Consider the following 17,821-nt stretch of genomic DNA (forward strand, 5'->3'; position numbering starts at 1 on the left):
GTGGTGGCACACACCTGTAGTCCCAGTGCTCAGGAGGCTGAAGTAGGAGGATTGCTTAAGCCCAGGAGGCTGAAGTTACAGTGAGTTGTGATCTTGTAACTGCACTCCAGTTTAAGTCACAGATTGAGACTCTGTCTCTTAAAAAAAAATAAAGTAAAATGTGAACATTAAGCATCTTGGAATAGATAAAACGTGCATAATTTCCAATCTTTATGCTGACCATACTTCCAGCTGCCTCAGAACAGTTGCACATTCTGTTCCTGTTGCCTGGAATACCCTCCCTTCCTTTCCACTTTGCTCTGTTAAGCCAGCCATCCCTGATCTCATGCCTCCTCCAGGATACCTTCCCTGATCATCCTGCCAAGGTCAGATCCCCTCCCCTTCATAGCACCTACTATGGCTACAACAGTCTCGAGTGTATAGAGGATGGGCTGGGGTGAGGTCACAGGAGTGATGCTCCCTTCTGTCTGGGGTTCAGAGGAGGCTTCTTGGAGGAGCATCTGAACCAGACCTCTCAGGCTGGGGATGTGGTTTGGATAAGTTTGAGAAACACTGAAGGGAAAAGAAAGGACGCTGTAGTGAGTGAAGCCTGGCATTTGGGAAGATGGGTGTGTGGGTGCCCAGACTCACCATGCAAGGCCCAGAGCCCTTTTGAGGCCCCAGGCTGGGGTCATCCTCTCCAGTTTCAGTTTGAGAAAACAAGGCCCAGAGAGGTGAAGCGCTGTTCCGCCATTGTCCATGGAGCCAGGGGAGCTGTGGGCCTTCCACCGCCGACTTCTGGGCTAGCCCTGGGGAGATGCTGGGAGGATGCAGGGAGGTGAGGTGGGGGCTGAGGTAGGACTCAGACTGCCCAGGCCCGCCGGCACCCGGAAGGAGGAAGCTGCACAGGGTGTCTGTGGCTGGCCCCGGGATCCCCCACTCGGGGACTTCCTCTTCCTCTCAGGGCAGGTGCAGCTGCCACAGCGAGACAGGCACCCTGACCCGGGCATGGAGGGAGGCAAGGGGCCCAGGCTCAGAGACTTCCTGAGTGGGAGTCTGGCTACCTGGGTGAGGGGGCAGGTGGCAGCGGGCTGGGGAGGGGAAGTGAGCCCCAGCCAGGGGCTGGTGTTGGGGCTGGCTGGGGGAGGGTTGGGTTCAAATGTGGGGGATGGAGATCTGGTCGGGGGAGGCTGTAGTGAGGGAAGAGGGGCCAGAGGCACTCAGAGGACTGGTGAGACGGGGTGCTTGGGCTCACTGGGGCAGGTCGGAGGGGCTCAGGGTTCACTCTGCTGGTCGGCCGACCCCTCTGGGCTCCTCACAGGCGCTAGGACTGGCCGGGCTGGTCGGGGAGGCGGAGGAGTCGGAGGGGGAAGAAGAGGAAGAGGAGGAAGAGCCGCCCCTTTGGCTGGAGAAGAGGTTCCTGCGCCTCAGCGATGGGGCCCTGCTCCTCCGGGTGCTGGGCATCATGTAAGGGGCATGGGGCCGGGGAGGTGGCGGGGAAGGATCCTAGGGGAGGGGAAGTGGGTGGGCGGAGCCTGATGGGCAGTGGGCGGGGCCTGTTGACGGGAGGCGGGTCCTCGATTCCACCTCCCGCCCATAGTGCCCCCAGCTCCCGAGGGGGACCTCGGATGCTCAGAGGCCTTGACGGACCTGCTGCCTGGAGAGTGTGGAACCTGAGCCACCTGTGGAGCCGACTAAGGGACTTCTACCAGGTAAGGGGTCTCGAGGGAAAGGTGAAGACCGGAGGGGAAGCCTTCGGGAAGGCCCCTCATATAGTCTGCCCCTCTGCCTCCAGGAGGAGCTCCAGCTGCTGATCCTGTCGCCACCCCCAGACCTCCAGACATTGGGGTTTGACCCCCTCTCAGGTGCTCTTCCCGTCCACCCCCTCCTGCCTCTGCCCCCACACTCCTCTACCTTCCCCGCCCCAGTTAACCCCTTGTGGCATGTGCCCTGCAGAAGAAGCGGTGGAGCAGCTGGAAGGCGTTCTTCGGCTACTGTTGGGAGCGTCAGTACAGGTGAGCTGGCGGTGGGAAGGAAAGGCTAGGGTCGAGCTTTGGCGGCAGAGGAGGGAGATCCTGCACCAGCTCCCCTTCCTGTTGCCCCTCAGTGTGAGCACCGGGAACTCTTCATCCGCCACATCCAGGGCCTCAGTCTCGAGGTCCAGAGTGAGCTGGCCGCTGCCATCCAGGAGGTACTGAGACGGGTCTGCAGCCCAGACTGGTATGGCGCCTGGGACGCCCTTGCCGCTCCGCGTCTTCCACTGAACTGTTCTCCTTGCGCCCCAGGTGACCCAGCCGGGGACCGGCGTGGTGCTGGCACTGTCTGGGCCGGAGCCTGGGGAGCTGACACCTGCCGAGCTGGAGATGCTGTCCCGGAGCCTGATGGGGACACTGTCGAGGCTGGCGCGGGAGCGTGACCTGGGGGCCCAGGTAGGGGCAGCGGGGGCATCGTGGACTCAGGTTGGGAAACTGGAGGACCATCAGGGAGCCGGTTGTGCAAGGGAGATGGAAGTTTGGGGCCCAGGCATGGGGTTGTGGTCTGAGGTCTTGGGCCATCGGGGCTGTCACAACCAGATGGCACAAGACCCCAGACCACAACCCCATGTCTGGTATTGTGGTTGGGGGTCGATGTGCAGAGGCATTGGATAAGTTAGTCCTGACCCTTGACCCCTGACCTACAGCGGCTGGCTGAACTGCTGCTGGAGCGAGAACCCCTCGGCTTGAGGCCTGAGGCTCCCTCTAGGGCTCCCGCCGAGGGCCCCTCGCACCATCTGGCTCTGCAGCTGGCCAACGCCAAGGCTCAGCTGCGGCGTCTGCGGCAGGAGCTGTGAGTGTGCGCAGCCTGGGAAGGGGAATGAGTGGAGAGGGGCAGATTAAGCCTGGATGGGACCCTAGCCCTGTTGGCTACGGGAGGGGCCAGGCTTGGGAAGGGCTGGGAGTTGTGGGCCCCTAGACCCTCTCCAGCCTCCCCTTCCCTCCAGGGAAGAGAAGGCCGAGTTGCTGCTAGACTCCCAGGCCGAGGTGCAGGGTTTGGAGGTCGAAATAAGAAGGCTCCGCCAGGAGGTGCGCTCATATGCTCCCCGCCACCGCGGCATTCCCTAACCTCCTCGCACCCGGTCCTATTGCTTCCCTCCCAACCCGGCTCCTTCCCGTCTCTAATCCCTCTGGCCCGCGGCTGGCTGTTCCCAGCTCCACACCGTCTGGCCCAGGCCCAGGCGCTGTCGGGACAGGCCAAGCGGGCCGAGCTGTACCGCGAGGAGGCAGAGGCTCTGCGGGAACGGGCCGGCCGCCTGCCCCGCCTGCAGGAGGAGCTGCGGCGCTGCAGAGAGCGGCTGCAGGAGGCTGAGGCCTGCAGGAGCCAGCTGGAGGTGAGGCGGAGGCGGGGCCGCGGGGCAGGGCGTGCGCAAGGGGGCGGGCCAGGAGGAGGAGCGAGATTGGGTCCCGAGAGGAGACAGGCAGATTCTCTGGAGGGGACAGTCACGGGTGGAGAAATGGGTGAGGACAAATTCAGGGAGGAGGCGTCTAGAAAAGGGCCTCCGGAGGATGGGGCAGGTGGAGGGGAGAGGCAGCCTTGGAAGGAAGGCGGTTCCTGGGGAGGAGGGGCGGGGCATGGACAGAAGGGCGGGGCCTGCACAAAGGGCGGGGCCAGGGGTGGGGGAGAAAGTACCTGGAGAAACCTGGGAGAGAAGATGGAAGGGAGTGGCGGGGCCTAGAGACTGATGGGGTGCACGGTGTGGGAGGGAGGCAGGGTCTGTGACAGATCGAGGGGAAGGAGTTTGGAACCCTCAGGCCCTGGAGTGCATGGGAGCTGCATGGCTACCGGTTCTCCCTGCTCTCCCACCAGGAGGAGCGGGTGCTCTCAGGGGTGCTGGAGGCCTCCAAGGCGCTGCTGGAAGAGCAGCTGGAGGCTGCCCGAGAGCGCTGCGCCCGGCTGCACGAGACCCAGCGCGAGAACCTGCTGCTGCGGACCCGGCTGGGCGAGGCCCATGCGGTGAGGTCGCCAGAGTGATCCCAGCTGGGTTGCCCCATCACCCCATGGCCCCATTGATTCCCTGGGGGTCCCTAGTGATTCCTGCCACTTCTGCTCTTGGTGACCTCTAGTGACCCTCCGACCTACACACTCGGCCTGGCCATGGTGTGGAGGGCTTGTCTGACCCTACCCTCACCCCCAGGAACTGGACTCTCTGCGGCATCAGGTGGACCAGCTGGCTGAGGAGAATGTGGAGCTGGAGCTGGAGCTGCAGCGGAGCTTGGAGCCGCCCCCAGGATCCCCTGGGGAGGGTGAGGGACCCCAGCGGAGGGGTTGGGGCGGGGGCTGCCTGTGCTTTCCAGCAGGTGTACTGGGGAGAGCCTCTGACTTCCTCCCTTTTCCCAAGCCTCTGGGATGTGTATGTGAGGAGCCAGGCAGTAAGGGAGGGGTCCTGACCTCATCTGTCATCCTCAGCACCCCTGCCGGGAGCAGCCCCCTCGCTGCAAGATGAGGTGAGGGAGGCAGAGGCTGGGCGGCTTCGGACCCTCGAGAGAGAGAACCTGGAGCTTCGGGGGCTGCTTCAGGTGCTTCAGGGGCAGCCAGGGGGCCAGGTGAGTCCCCTCCCCATGGTCCTGGCTGGCCCTTCCCCTAGTCCCTCTCTGCGTCTGACTGTCCCTCTCCTATGCCCTCAGCACCCCCTGCTGGAGGTACCGAGAGACGACCCTGTGCTTCCGGTGCTGGAGGAGGCTCCCCAGACTCCTGTGGCCTCCGACCACAGTCCCCAGGGCTTGGCTCAGAAGGCAAGGGATGGAGGCCCCCAGTCCTTGAACTTGGCTTCCCCAGCATCAGACTCAGTGCTCAAGGGGTCAGCTGAGTGTCCCCAGGCACCTGATTCGGACCCACAGGAGGCAGAGAGTCCCCTTCAGGCAGCTACTGTGGACCCCCAGGCCTCAGACTGGTCCCCCCAAGAGTCAGACTCTCCTGTGGAGACACAGGAGTCCCCAGAGAAGGCTGGCTGTAGATCCTTTCTCCAGAGCCCTGCCTCTGTGGCCCCACCTCAGGGTCCAGGGACCAAAATTCAGGCCCCACAGTTGCTGGGAGGAGAGACCGAGGGAAGAGAGGCTCCCCAAGGTGAGTTGGTGCCTGAGGCCGGGGGGTTGAGACAGGAGGACCCTGAGCACAAGCCAAGGCCTTCGGAGCCCAGCTCTGTGCAGCTGGAGGAGCAGGAGGGCCCAAACCAGGGCCTGGACCTGGCCACGGGACAAACAGAGGCCAGAGAGCATGACCAGAGGCTGGAGGGGATGGTCGGGAACCCAGCCTGGCAAAAACCACAGCAGAAGTCAGAAGGAGCTCTTGAGATCCAGGCCTGGGAGGGCCCAGTCACGGGGGAGAGCCTGGCCAGTGGTGTCGCAGAGCAGGAGGCGCTCAGGAAGGAGGTGGCACAGCTGAGGAGAAAGGCTGAGGCCCTTGGAGCTGAGCTGGAAGCCCAGGCCCGCAAGCTGGAGGCCCAAGACATGGAGGCTGCCCGCCTCTCCAAGGAGCTGGCCCAAGCGCGAAGAGCAGAGGCCGAGGCCCACCGGGAGGCAGAGGCCCAGGCCTGGGAGCAAGCCCGGCTGCGGGAGGCAGTGGAGGCTGCCGGCCGGGAGCTGGAGGCTGCGTCCCAGGAACGGGAGGCGCTGGTGGAGGCGCTGGCATCAGCGGGCCGGGAGCGGAGGCAGTGGGAGCGTGAGGGGTCCAGGCTGCGGGCCCAGTCGGAGGCCGCCGAGGAACGGATGCAGGCGCTGGAGAGCGAGGGCCGCCAGCACCTGGAGGAGGCTGAGAGGGAGCGCCGGGAGAAGGAGGCCCTCCAGGCGGTAGGTCAGGTTGGGGCTCACAGCCGCGGTTGGGAAACAGGGTTCCAGGCTATTGGGAGTTACTGATTCCTTCAGCAGCTGTTCGGTGGGTGCCCAGCACCAAGCTGGGGCTGGAGATAGAAAGGCCAAGACCAACCCTGCCTTCCAAAGGTGTGCCTGGCTTGGGGCACAGAGCCATGTCCACTGTGTGATGGGGGTGCTGTGGGAGGGGGTGAGATTGCCTAGTGCACATCTTGGCTGTCTGGCTGCAGCAGTCAACTCACCTCCACTCCAGTCCTCCTCCTGTAAAACAGGGGTACTATTCCTGGCCAGCTGGGCCTGTCTTAGGGAGGACCTTGAGAGACAGTAGCTGTAAAGGTTCATGCCGGCAAGGGTGTGTTGTAAGTGTTCAAGCACTGTTTATTCAGAGCCAAGTGCTACAAGAGCCCATGGGAGGGTGAGCTGATGCCCAAGTGGAGGCAAGGAGGCTTTAGGAGGAGTGACCACAATATCACTAGGTGGGGAGGACATTTTGTCCAGAGGGAATGGCATGTGCAAAGACAAAGGCATTAAAGATGCTCAGGGGCCAGGTGTGGTGGCTCACACCTGTAATCCCAGCACTTTGGGAGGCTGAGGCGGGTGGATGACTTGAGGTCAGGAGTTCAATAACAGCCTGGCCAACATGGCAAAACCCCATCTCTACTAAAAATACAAAAATCAGCCCGGCGTGGTGGCAGGCACCTGTAATCTCAGTTACTTGGGAGGCTGAGGCAGGAGAATTGCTTGAACCCGGGAGGCGGAGGTTGCAGTGAGCTGAGATTGTGCCACTGTACTCCAGCCTGGGCGACAGAGCGAGACGCTGTCTCAAAACAAACAAACAAACAAACACCATCCAATGAAACAACAACAAAAGAAGAATGCTCAGGGCTCAAGAGGCAGGGGAGATGAGGGCCAGCTTTGAATGTGTTAGTCCTCCCTCCCCAGGCAGGGAAAGCCAGGGCAGAACTGTGTGGGGCTAGGCTTGAGGAGGGTCACCTTGGTGGACAGGGGAGCTTGGGGTTATCAGGAGGCAGTGGTCGTGGTGTAAGTGGCAGAGGAAGCTGACTAGGGCGGCATGGGAGCGGGGGTGAGAGAAGGACTGGACACTTTTTTCTGTTTGAGACGGAGTCTCACTCTGTTGCCCAGGCTAGAGTGCAGTGGGGCGATCTCTGCTCATTGCAACCTCCGCCTCTCAAGTTGAAGAGATTCTCCTGCCTCAGCCTCTTGAGTAGCTGGGACTACAGGCACACACCACCATGCCTGGCTAATTTTTGTATTTTTAGTAGAGACGGGGTTTCATCATGTTGGCCCAGCTAGTTTCCTTTTTTTTTTTTTTTTTTTGAGATGGAGTCTCGCTCTGTCACCAGGCTGGAGGCGCGATCTTGGCTCACCGCAACCTCCATCTCCCAGGTTCAAGAGACTTTTCTGCCTCAGCCTCCCAAGTAGCTGGGTCTACAGGTGTGCGCCACCACGCCCAGCTAATTTTTTAAATTCTTAGTAGAGACAGGGTTTCACCGTGTTGACCAGGATGGTCTTGATCTCTTGACCTCAGGTGATCCGCCCACCTTGGCCTCCCAAAGTGCTGGGATTACAGGCGTGAGCCACCACATCCAGCTGACACACTTTTACTTATTCATTTAAACATGTTTATGGGCATATTCTTGGTGCCTGGCCCTGTACCAGGCTCTGGGCACACAGCAGTGACCAGGAAGCTAGCACTCCAGTGTTTGGGCATGGCTTCAGCTTCCTTCCAAGCTAAGGAAGGAGCTAGGGCTTTTGCCATGGGGGACTGTGCAGCCACTGAAGGTTCCCCAATGGGCAAAGTGAGCAAAATGGTCAGGTCTGCATGTGGAAAGGCGCCAGGAAGGGTGTTTGGGCCAATGGACCCCAGTGCTAGGGGACCTGTGAGATTGCAACACAGGTAGGAACTGAGTCCTCCTGCACAGGCAGTTTCCAGTCCCATTTCTGTACAGACAAGGACCCTGAAATTCAGGGAGGAAGAGTAATTTGCTCAGAGACCCCTTATGAGGATGGGTAGACGTGGGGTCAGGTGTTGTGCAAGACAGGCCCAGGGTAAGGTGGTTCTGGTGAATGTGAGGGAAAGTGAGAGACCGTCTCTGGGGTCCACTCTGTGGGGTGTGGCTGAGATGCTGTCTGGCCTGGCGACTTGCCTACTTTCCAGCTGTGTGGCTTGGGGCAAGTTACTTAACCTCTCTGAGTCTCAGTTTTCTCGCCTGTAAAACTGGAATAAAAATTGTACCTGCTTTGGCTGGGCATGGTGGCTCACACCTGTAATCCCAGCACTTTGGGAGGCTGAGGCAGGCAGATGACCAGAGGTCAGGAGTTTGAGACAAGCCTGGCCAACATGGCGAAAACCCGACCCTACTAAAAATACAAAATTAGTCAGGTGTGGTGGCACACACCTGTAATCCCAGCTACTTGGGAGGCTGAGGCAGGAGAATTGCTTGAACCCAGGAGGGAGAGGTTGCAGTGAGCCAAGATCGTGCCACTGCAGTCCAGTCCGGGTGACAGAGCAAGACTCCTTCTCAAAAAAAAAAAAAAAAAAAAAAATTGTACCTGCCTCACAGGATCCTGTAAGATAATCAGCGTAGGGAGCTTGGGGCAATGCCTGGCACCTAGAATGAACCTGTTCTGTGGGAGGGAATGCCAGCAGGTAGGCAGTGAAGGTAGGGTAGGGCTGGCGGGCTAGAAGAGCCAGCTCCAAGGACTGAGAGGGTGGGGGAAGCTGGGGACAAAGGGGGAATTTTGTGAGAGCAGGAGAAGGTGGCTGGCCAGGGGAAGGTCAGGGAACCAGGAGCCTCTCAGGTTGTCCACTGGGTGGGGAAGCCTCCCAGGCTGGGGGGAGGGGGCCCTAGGAGGGCTGTGGCCAGGGCCCGGAGGAGGTTAGGGCAGGGGCTGGGCGGGAGGTTCTAGTCACTGTGCCTCCTACCCCAGTACTTTCGCTAGTGGCTGCCAGCCAGACAGGCAGCAGTGCCTCATGGGACTTGTAGTTTTTCAGGGAGAGGTGGTGGCCAAGGGTGTCAGGAGGTGCAGTGCCCCCCGGGCAAGGCCTAGGTATGGTTATTAATCCAGGAAGGTAGTTTTCAGTGGCAAGGCTTATAGGCTTGTATTCTGAGGCAGGATTTGGCTGGCAACTGGTCATGGGCGCTGTCCCTGAAGCTTCATCCTGCCAGGCCCCCCACGTGGCAGAATGGTTTGGTCTCCCTCCCTCTGGGGCCCACAGGCCAGAATGGGCCTCCCATCTCCTTCCAAAGTGGTGCAGCCCAACTGCCAAAGGCCACAGGTCACCTGGCTGGCAGCATCCTGGCGCCCCCCCCAGCCCCACTGTCAACTCCCGAGTTCCTGTCCCGCCAGTCCTCTGTGACCTTTTCCCTGTAGCCAAGGTCTCTCACCAGACCCGCCTCTGCTGAGCCTCTCTAGCTGTCTAGCTGTCACATGGCTGGGGTGGCAGCCCACAGGGCGCGTCCACCTTTCACTGCGCACATGAAGAACCATGGGCTCAGAGAGGTGACGGCACTTGCCCAACATGTGTCACTGACTCCTGGCCCAGGGGTATCCCTCATGCCCTGCCAGGCTTACGAACCCCAACTCTTTCATGCCCAATTTCGAGGGCACCAGACTTTGCTCCCATTTTGTAGATGGGAAAGTAGAGCCCAAAGGGCTAACGATACGTGCCCAGGATGGCAGGTCAAGGACAGAAAGGCAGCTCTCTTGACTCTCAGGCCTCTGTCTCCGGCTGTCCCCTGCCCCCTTGCCCTGAGCCTGCTCTGCCTGCCCTCAGGAGCTGGAGAAAGCTGTGGTGCGGGGCAAGGAGCTGGGGGCCCGGCTGGAGCATCTGCAGCGTGAACTGGAGCACGCAGCTCTGGAGCGCCAGGAATTTCTGCGAGAACAGGAAAGCCAGCACCAGAGGTGGGGACAGGGCTGAGGGGAAAAGTGAGGGAGGCAGGGGTGTGGTGGGGTGAGTGTGGGGTGGGGCTGGGTACCAAGGATTCTTCTGGCAGGTACCAGGGCTTGGAGCAGCGGCTGGAAGCTGAGCTGCAGGCAGCGGCGACCAGCAAGGAGGAGGCGCTGATGGAGCTCAAGACCAGGGCCCTGCAGCTGGAAGAGGAGCTGTTCCAGGTGACGCCTGCTGGCCTGGGAGCTGGGGGCCATGCCACCCCGCCCTCCATCCCATGAGCAGACGCCAGGGTCGCGTGTGCTGCCCCTGGATTCTTGGCTAGCTACTTGCCTCACTCCCCATGTGGGGCCTGTTGGAGGGAGCACTGTGCTGGGAGTCAGGTGGCCGTGTTGACTTACCTGGGGTCTCATTTCCCCCATTCTGCACATGGACAGAACTTCTGCTGTGGATGACTGCTCCGCCTCTCTCACCCAGGGTTCCCCACTGCCTAGGGAGCTCAGTGCTTGGCATCAAGGAAGCCAGTTATGGTTTCTGCTGCCTGGGCTGTGTGTGGGCTCCGTACGGAGGGTGGGGTGGTGGGGCCCAATCCCAGGCCGCCATCCTCAGGGAGCTCGCAGTCCAGGGAGGATAGAGGCAAGAAAACAGGTGACAATAACTAGGTGCCAGGGGCTGTGAGGAGGCCATAAAGGGGCTTGGGAGGGTGCCACCCAGCAAGGTACCCAGCAGGTGCATGTGAGTCAATCAGGGGAGGTTTTGTGGAGAAGGTGGGGTTGAAACACAGGCTTAGAGGAGGCCCCGTGCAGCAGCTCACGCCTGTAATCCTAGCACTTTGGGAGGCCAAGGCGGATGGATCACCTGAGGTCAGGAGTTCGAGACCAGTGTGATCAATATGGTGAAACCCCATCTCTACTAAAAATACAAAAACCAGGCCAGGCGTGGTGGCTCAAGCCTGTAATCCCAGCACTTTGGGAGGCCGAGGCAGATGGATCACGAGGTCAGGAGGTCGAGACCATCCTGATGAACACCGTGAAACCCCATCTCTACTACACACACACACACACACACACACACACACACACACACACAATTAGCTGGGCATGTTGGCGGATGCCTGTAGTCCCAGCTACTTGGGACGCCGAGGCAGGGGAATTGCTTGAACCTGGGAGGCAGAGGTTGTAGTGAGCCGAGATCGTACCACTGCACTCCAGCCCGGGCGACAGAGTGAGACTCCATCTCAAAAAAACCCCACAAAAAACAAAAACAAAAAAACCCAAAAATTAGCTGGGCGAGGTGGCCCACATCTGTAGTCCCAGCTACTTGGGAGGCTGAGGCAGGAGAATTGCTTGAACCCGGGAGGCAGAGGTTGCAGTGAGCTGAGGTCACACCACTGTACTCCAGCCTGGGCTACAGAGCGAGACTGTCTCAAAACAAAAACAAAAACAAAAACCGAAAACCCAAGAGGCTTAGAGGAGTAGTGGGATGGAGAGGTGCTATGAGAAGAAGGCTCTGCCGCAGACAGAGAAAAGTTGAGAAGGGCAGGGTGGAGACGGTGGAGCTTCAGGAACCAGGAGCAGGGACTTGTGGGATCCAAGGGAAGGCATGAGATTGGGGCAGGGTGTCCCCGGCTAAATGCTGCTGGCAGGACAGGCCCATAAGCGCAGGTCCTTGCGGCATCCCCAAGCCGCTGCCCTGCATGACTTCCCAGGGACTCTCCTTGCAGCTGCGCCAGGGCCCGGCGGGGCTGGGGCCCAAAGAGCATGTGGAGCCTCAGCTGATGGAGACCCAGAATGTGCGACTTATTGAGGTGGAACGCAGTGTGAGTGTGGGCCACAGTGAGCCCTGGGCAGGGGGTGCCTGGTGCAGTGTGAGCCCTGGGGAGGTGCCCCGTGCCGTGTGAGCGTGGGCCTGTGGTAGGCACTGGGGGTGCCCCCGCCACCTGGCTACCACTAACCCCCACTTCTGGGCAGAATGCAACACTGGTGGCAGAGAAGGCAGCTTTGCAGGGGCAGCTGCAGCACCTGGAGGGGCAGCTGGGGAGCCTGCAGGGCCGTGCCCAGGAGCTGCTGCTGCAGAGCCAGCGGGCGCAGGAGCACAGCAGCCGCCTGCAGGTGGGTGGTCACCCGGGTGCCCATCCCTGCCCATGTACTGCCCCCTCCTGCCCCTTTTGGATCGTCCTGTGGCCTTTTTCTATCCCAGCTCCCAGCCAGCTGCCCCACCTCTTCTCCAGTTTCATGTATCCTTGTCCTCTGACCCCAGCCACCACTGTGCACCATCCTCCCTGCCGCTGTCTCCTCCTACCTGCCGCCAGCCCCCACATCTGCACCCGTGTCCCCTGCCCTCTCACCGTCCCAGCCCTCCCCTCCACAGGGAACCATTAGTCCCATTCTGCCCTGTGCCCCTCCCGGACAGCCTGGCCCAGCCAGCCTCTGCCGCCTCTCCCCTGCTCGCCATCAGCCTCTGGCTGGGGTTTGTGCTGCCTGCTGTGCCCCCAGCCCTCTGCCTCCTCCACAGCTCTCTCCTTGTCTTGGGCCCTACCCTCTGCCCTTAGCCCCTGACCTTTCACCCGATTTCCAGCCAGGGGTTCCTCCCCAGCAGCTTCTGCTTCCCTCCTCTATCCCAGGCCGAGAAGTCTGTGCTGGAGATTAAGGGCCAGGAGCTGCATCGGAAGCTGGAGGTGCTGGAGGAGGAGGTGCGGTCAGCGCGGCGGTCCCAGGAGGAGACCCGCGGGCAGCAGCAGGCCCTGCTTCGGGACCACGAGGCCCTGGCACAGCTGCAGCGGCGGCAGGAGGCCGAGCTAGAGGGACTGCTGGTGCGGCACCGAGACCTCAAGGCCAACATGCGGGCACTGGAGTTGGCCCACCGGGAGCTGCAGGGCAGGTGAGCATCACCAAATGCCCAGCTCCTCCCCTGGCACCCCCTATCTGGCAGAGAAGACTCCCCTTGGCAGGTCTGACTCCCATCAGGAAGCACCTCCATCTCCGCTCTGTGATACCCCTGCCACTGTTGTGCTCCCCACACTTCTGAGCTGGGCTCCCCGTGGGGCTCACCTGTTGGGAGTGGTGGGCACCTGGCATGGCTTTCTGCCCAATGGCTTTCCCTGGGGGACCTATGCTTAGGAGGTGACAGACCTCCTCTGGGCCCAGATAGTCCATCTGGCTGCTTGTGGTGGCCATAGGTTCACGCAGCCCTCTTAGCCCCTTGTCCATCCCAGGCATGAGCAGCTGCAGGCCCAGCGGGCCAGCGTGGAGGCACAGGAGGTGGCCCTACTGGCAGAGCGTGAACGCCTGATGCAGGATGGGCATCGGCAGCGGGGCCTGGAGGAGGAGCTGCGGAGGCTTCAGAGCGAGCATGACAGGTGCGGGCCCTGCCACAGCCCCTAGCAGCTCTCAATGGCCCCATCCCGAAAGTGGGTTTGGGGGGTGGGGTCCTGCCTGGCCTTCCCTCCCTGGCATAACTCCTCTGGCCAGCACTTGGACTGAGGACCCAGGTCCCTTGGAGAACAGCTCTCCTTGCCTCCCAAGGGCTCAGCTGCTGCTGGCAGAGGTGTCTCGGGAGCGGGGTGAACTTCAGGGTGAACGCGGGGAGCTACGGGGCCGGCTGGCGCGGCTGGAGCTGGAGCGGGCACAGCTGGAGATGCAGAGCCAGCAGCTGCGCGAGTCCAACCAGCAGCTGGACCTGAGCGCCTGCCGGCTGACCACGCAGTGTGAGGTGTGGCTGGGGGGCCGGCGGGGGTGTGGGTGTGTGTGGGGGAGCAGGAAGCCTATACCCAGGTGGTCCTGAGCTGGGTCCCACCCCCTGACCCATGTTGCCCTCCTGCCAGTTATTGACACAGCTGCGGAGTGCCCAGGAAGAGGAGAACCGGCAGCTGCTGACTGAAGTGCAGGCCCTGAGCCGGGAGAACAGGGAGCTCCTGGAGCGCAGCCTGGAGAGCCGGGACCACTTGCACCGCGAGCAGCGGGAGTACCTGTGAGTGGGCCGACTGGGAGCAGGGTAGGGCCTGCATCCCCTCTGGGCGTTCCTGGGGAGATCCCAGTGAGGGCCTAGGGACTGGGTTGGAGCTGACCTTCCAGGTCAGTCCGATCTGTGGCACGGGACCAGTGCGTCCTCGCTGCAGCCTGTGCCTTACTACTGCCTTGGCTTCCCTGGGCCTCACACCCACCTCTCCCTTCTCACTCCTGCCAGGGAACAGCTTAATGCCCTGCGCCGAGAGAAGCAGAAGCTCGTGGAGAAGATCATGGACCAATACCGCGTGCTGGAGCCTGGGCCCCTGCCCCGGACCAAGTGAGCAGCCCTGTCACCTCCCTCAGGCTGGACATCCTGCTAACCTCTGCTCCTGAACTGGCTTCTGACCCCAGGCCCAGCTCAGGTCCAGGCCCCATGAAGGTCTACCTGGCCTTTGCCATCCCCAGGACACCCTTTGCTCCCTCCCTCCTCCCTGTCCTGATCCCATCTTGTGCCCTCTTGCCCCCAGGAAGGGCAGCTGGCTGGCAGACAAGGTGAAGAGGCTGATGCGGCCCCGGCGGGAGGGGGGCCCCCCTGGGGGGCTGCGCCTGGGGGCCGATGGGGCTGGCAGCACCGAGAGCCTGGGGGGCCCCCCGGAGACCGAGCTTCCTGAGGGCAGGGAGGCAGATGGGACAGGTGGGTCTGGGGGTCAGGTGGCCAGGATGGTCCCTGCCCCACATCCTCTGCCCCCACCTTGGCACCTGCTTCACTGCCTGGCCTGCATGCATGACCCCATTGGCCTTCCCTGAGGCCTGCTCAGCCTGCCCTGATGCCACCAGGGGCTCTTTGCCCTGGGCCCTGCAGGGTCACCCTTGGCCCACACCTCTCTCCTGCCTGTGCTATCCCCCACCCAGCCTGCCCCATCCGCAGAGGAGCCCAGGATCTGGGAGGTGCAGAGGACTCTAGGGAGAGGTCATTGATCCTAGACTGCAGATGAGGAGACTGAGGCCCCGGGAGGGGAAGCTCCTTGCCCAAGGTCATGCAGTGAGTTAGTGTCAAGGCCAGCACAGGGCCAGCGTCCTGCTGCCCCCTCATTTGCCTGGCTCCTACCCCCCCTCTGCACCTCCTCTCCCTGGCCCTGGGCAGCTTCACCCATTGGCCCCTCCACTCCACCCAGGCCCCTGCTCCTCTGACCCCCTCCCTACATGAGCCTCAGCCCCCTTCCCCTCCTCTGACCCAGTTCCTGCATGAGCCTCAGCCCCCCTTCTCTGACCTCCTCCCTGCATGAGCCTCAGCCCCCTTCCCCTCCTCTGACCCAGTTCCTGCATGAGACTCAGCCCCCCTTCTCTGACCTCCTCCCTGCATGAGCCTCAGCCCCCCTCCCCTCCTCTGACCCCCTCCCTGCATGAGCCTCAGTCCCCCCTCCCCTCCTCTGACCCCCTCCCTGCCTGTGCCTCTTGCAGGGTTCCCTTCCCCGGCACCCATGCGCCGGGCCCAGAGCTCCCTCTGCCTGCAGGATGAGACCTTGGCAGGCGGGCAGCGGCGGAAACTCAGCTCAAGGTTCCCTGTGGGCCGAAGCTCTGAGTCATTCAGCCCTGGGGACACCCCTAGGCAACGATTCCGACAGCGCCGTCCAGGCCCCCTGGGGGCGCCCATCTCCCACAGCAAAGGTGAGGGACAAGGGTCACTGTCCCAGCCAGCCCCCCAACTCTTTGTGGACCCACCAGCTCCTTGGGGGAGGAGGCTTCCTTCTTGTCCCCTGTGTCTTCTGCAAGCTCTGTCCACTTCCGCCCTGGCCCTGGGTCCAGTGGTTGCCTTGTGCCTCCCAGGACCTGGTGTGGGATGGGAGAACTCCGCTGAGACCCTCCAGGAGCACGAAACAGATGCCAACCGAGAGGGTGAGTGGGGGCCTGAGGAAGGAGCAGCGTTCTTTGTCCTGCCTGGGACCCCTGGCAGAATTCATCCATTCTGTTATTTGACAATGATCCTTTACCAAGTGCCAGGTGACGTGCTGGCAGGGGACACAGCAGGGAACATTCTGGTGTGAAGAGGCAGATAGTAGTAAACAATTTGCCTAAAAATAATTATTATCTACAACAGCCCTGTCCACTAGAAATACGGTGTGAACCACCTCATAATTTTAACTTTTCCAGTAGGCTCACCAGAAAAAGTGAAAAGAGACAGATAAAATGGATTTTATTTTATTTTATTTATTTTAGTAGAGATGGGTTTCACCGTGTTAGCCAGGATGGTCTCGATCTCCTGACCTCGTGATCCGCCCGTCTCAGCCTCCCAAAGTGCTGGGATTACAGGCTTGAGCCACCGCGCCCGGCCAAAAATGGATTTTAATAACATTTAACTCAATATGCCTACACTATTACCATTTCAGCATGTAGCCAGTGTAAAAATCACGAATGTGCTATTAGACATGATTTTTTTTTTTTTGAGATGGAGTTTCACTCTTTGGCTCACTGCAACCTCCGCCTCCCAGGTTCAAACGATTCTCCTGCTTCAGCCTCTCGAGTAGCTGGGATTACAGGCATGGGCCACCACACCAGGCTAATTTTGTATTATTATTATTTTAGTAGAGACGGGGTTTCACTATGTTGGTCAGGCTGGTCTCGAACTCTTGACCGCAGGGACCTCAGATGATCTGCCCTCTTCGGCCTCCCAAAGTGCTGGGATTATAGGTGTGAGCCACTGCACCCGGCCAGATGTGATTTTTTTCATAATAAGTCTTTGGCAGTTTGGGAGGCCAAGGCAGGCAGATCACTTGAGGCCAGAAGTTAGAAACCAGCCTAGCCAACATGGTGGAACTCTGTCTTTGCTAAAAATACAAAAATTAGTCAGGCATGGTGTCCCATGCCTGTAATCCCACCTACTCAGGGGGCTGAGGCAGGAGAATCGCTTGAACCTGGGAGGCGGAGGGTGCAGTGAGCCAAGATCACGCCATTGCACTCCAGCCTTGGTGACAGAGTGAGACTGTCTCAAAAACAAAAAACAAAAAACATAGTAGGTCTTTGAAGCACGTCACAGGCCAGCCCCATCTCACCTGCTCAGCTCACCCAGGGCAGCTCAGCCCTAGACCCCATGGACCATCAGGAGGCGCTAATGCTCTGGGAAGAAAGGAGAGCAGGGGAGGGGTCAGGAGCTCAGGAACTCTGGGCAGGCTAATTGGAGTTTTAGTAACTAGGGTGCTGGGGTGGGCCTCAGAGAGGAGGTGAAGTTGGAGCAAAGACTTGAGGGGAGAGTTTATCGTGTGGACACACCTGAGAACACCATTCTGGGCAGAGGGAGCCACTGAGGGAACAGCAGGCATGGTGCAGCTGGAAGCGGTGGGTATTGGCAGGTCGGGGTGGGCAGAAGGTGCTCGAGCCTGTAGGCCTCCTGGGACTCTGGGAGTCCTCCTGAGGGAGGCGGGTCTGAGCTGAGCCTTTCCCTCTAGGCCCCGAGGTACAGGAACCGGAGAAACGTCCCCTCACCCCGTCCCTCAGCCAGTGACACCATGGGGACAGCAGGATCGGGAGTACAGCCCGCTTGCCGCTGGAGTGTCAGCGGGGGCCCCAGGCAGCCCAAGAGCTCAGGGAGCCAGGGCCCCCAAGGGGAGTCCTTGGACAAGGAGGCCTGGGCCTGGAGATCCTCCATGGTCAGTGCCGGGGCCCGGAGGTGGAGCTGGGACAAGTGTGTGGACATGGGGGACAGCTGGTCCTCACGAGTGGCTCTAGGCCGGGATTCTGGCTCTTCCAGGTGGCTCCCGCTGAGGCAGCGGTCTCTGGGGGATCCCCCAGCTGAAGGAGGCTGGCAGGAGTAGAGCCCCCTGCCCAGTCCAGGCAGGGAGCTGAGTCCCAGTGCCAGGAGATTGTGGCCTGGGCTGATCTTGAGCCTCAGCTGGACACGAGGGGCATGAGAATAAAGCTGAACTGCAGCCTTCTGAGTCTTGCTCTGTCTGTTGGCTGCATTGGGTACCTCGGGGCACCAGGAACACATGCCGCCCTGGTCCTCCTGGTTGGCGGGGGTCTGTGGGCAGAAGGCCCCTGCCTGGACAGGGCGACACAGGCCTTTCTCCAGGGGCTTGGCCAGTCCGGCTGGCCAAAGCCCGAATGTCCTGGTGAAGTGGAGAGGGGATGACATCCTGGGTAGC

The 17,821-nt window shown here is 60.9% G+C and overlaps 1 protein-coding gene across 1 annotated transcript; it reads left to right on the forward strand.

The window, feature by feature from the left end:
- The first annotated feature begins 910 nt into the window (after nt 1-910).
- CCDC88B (coiled-coil domain containing 88B) lies at nt 911-17,614 on the forward strand. Its single transcript, XM_010377185.2, has 27 exons — nt 911-1,047; nt 1,301-1,446; nt 1,580-1,691; nt 1,775-1,844; nt 1,936-1,994; nt 2,087-2,170; nt 2,265-2,408; nt 2,660-2,805; nt 2,960-3,041; nt 3,188-3,346; nt 3,823-3,969; nt 4,151-4,259; nt 4,423-4,559; nt 4,641-5,801; nt 9,622-9,749; nt 9,842-9,959; nt 11,459-11,554; nt 11,706-11,846; nt 12,359-12,615; nt 12,950-13,093; nt 13,260-13,446; nt 13,559-13,704; nt 13,921-14,019; nt 14,210-14,376; nt 15,144-15,350; nt 15,510-15,578; nt 17,126-17,614. Exons 1-27 carry the CDS (start codon nt 988-990, stop codon nt 17,179-17,181), a joined length of 4,431 nt encoding a protein of 1,476 aa, XP_010375487.1. The 5' UTR covers nt 911-987; the 3' UTR covers nt 17,182-17,614.
- Nucleotides 17,615-17,821: the final 207 nt, after the last annotated feature.

Source organism: Rhinopithecus roxellana, chromosome 15 (assembly GCF_007565055.1).
Source record: "Rhinopithecus roxellana isolate Shanxi Qingling chromosome 15, ASM756505v1, whole genome shotgun sequence".
Classification (NCBI taxonomy): Eukaryota; Metazoa; Chordata; class Mammalia; order Primates; family Cercopithecidae; genus Rhinopithecus; species Rhinopithecus roxellana.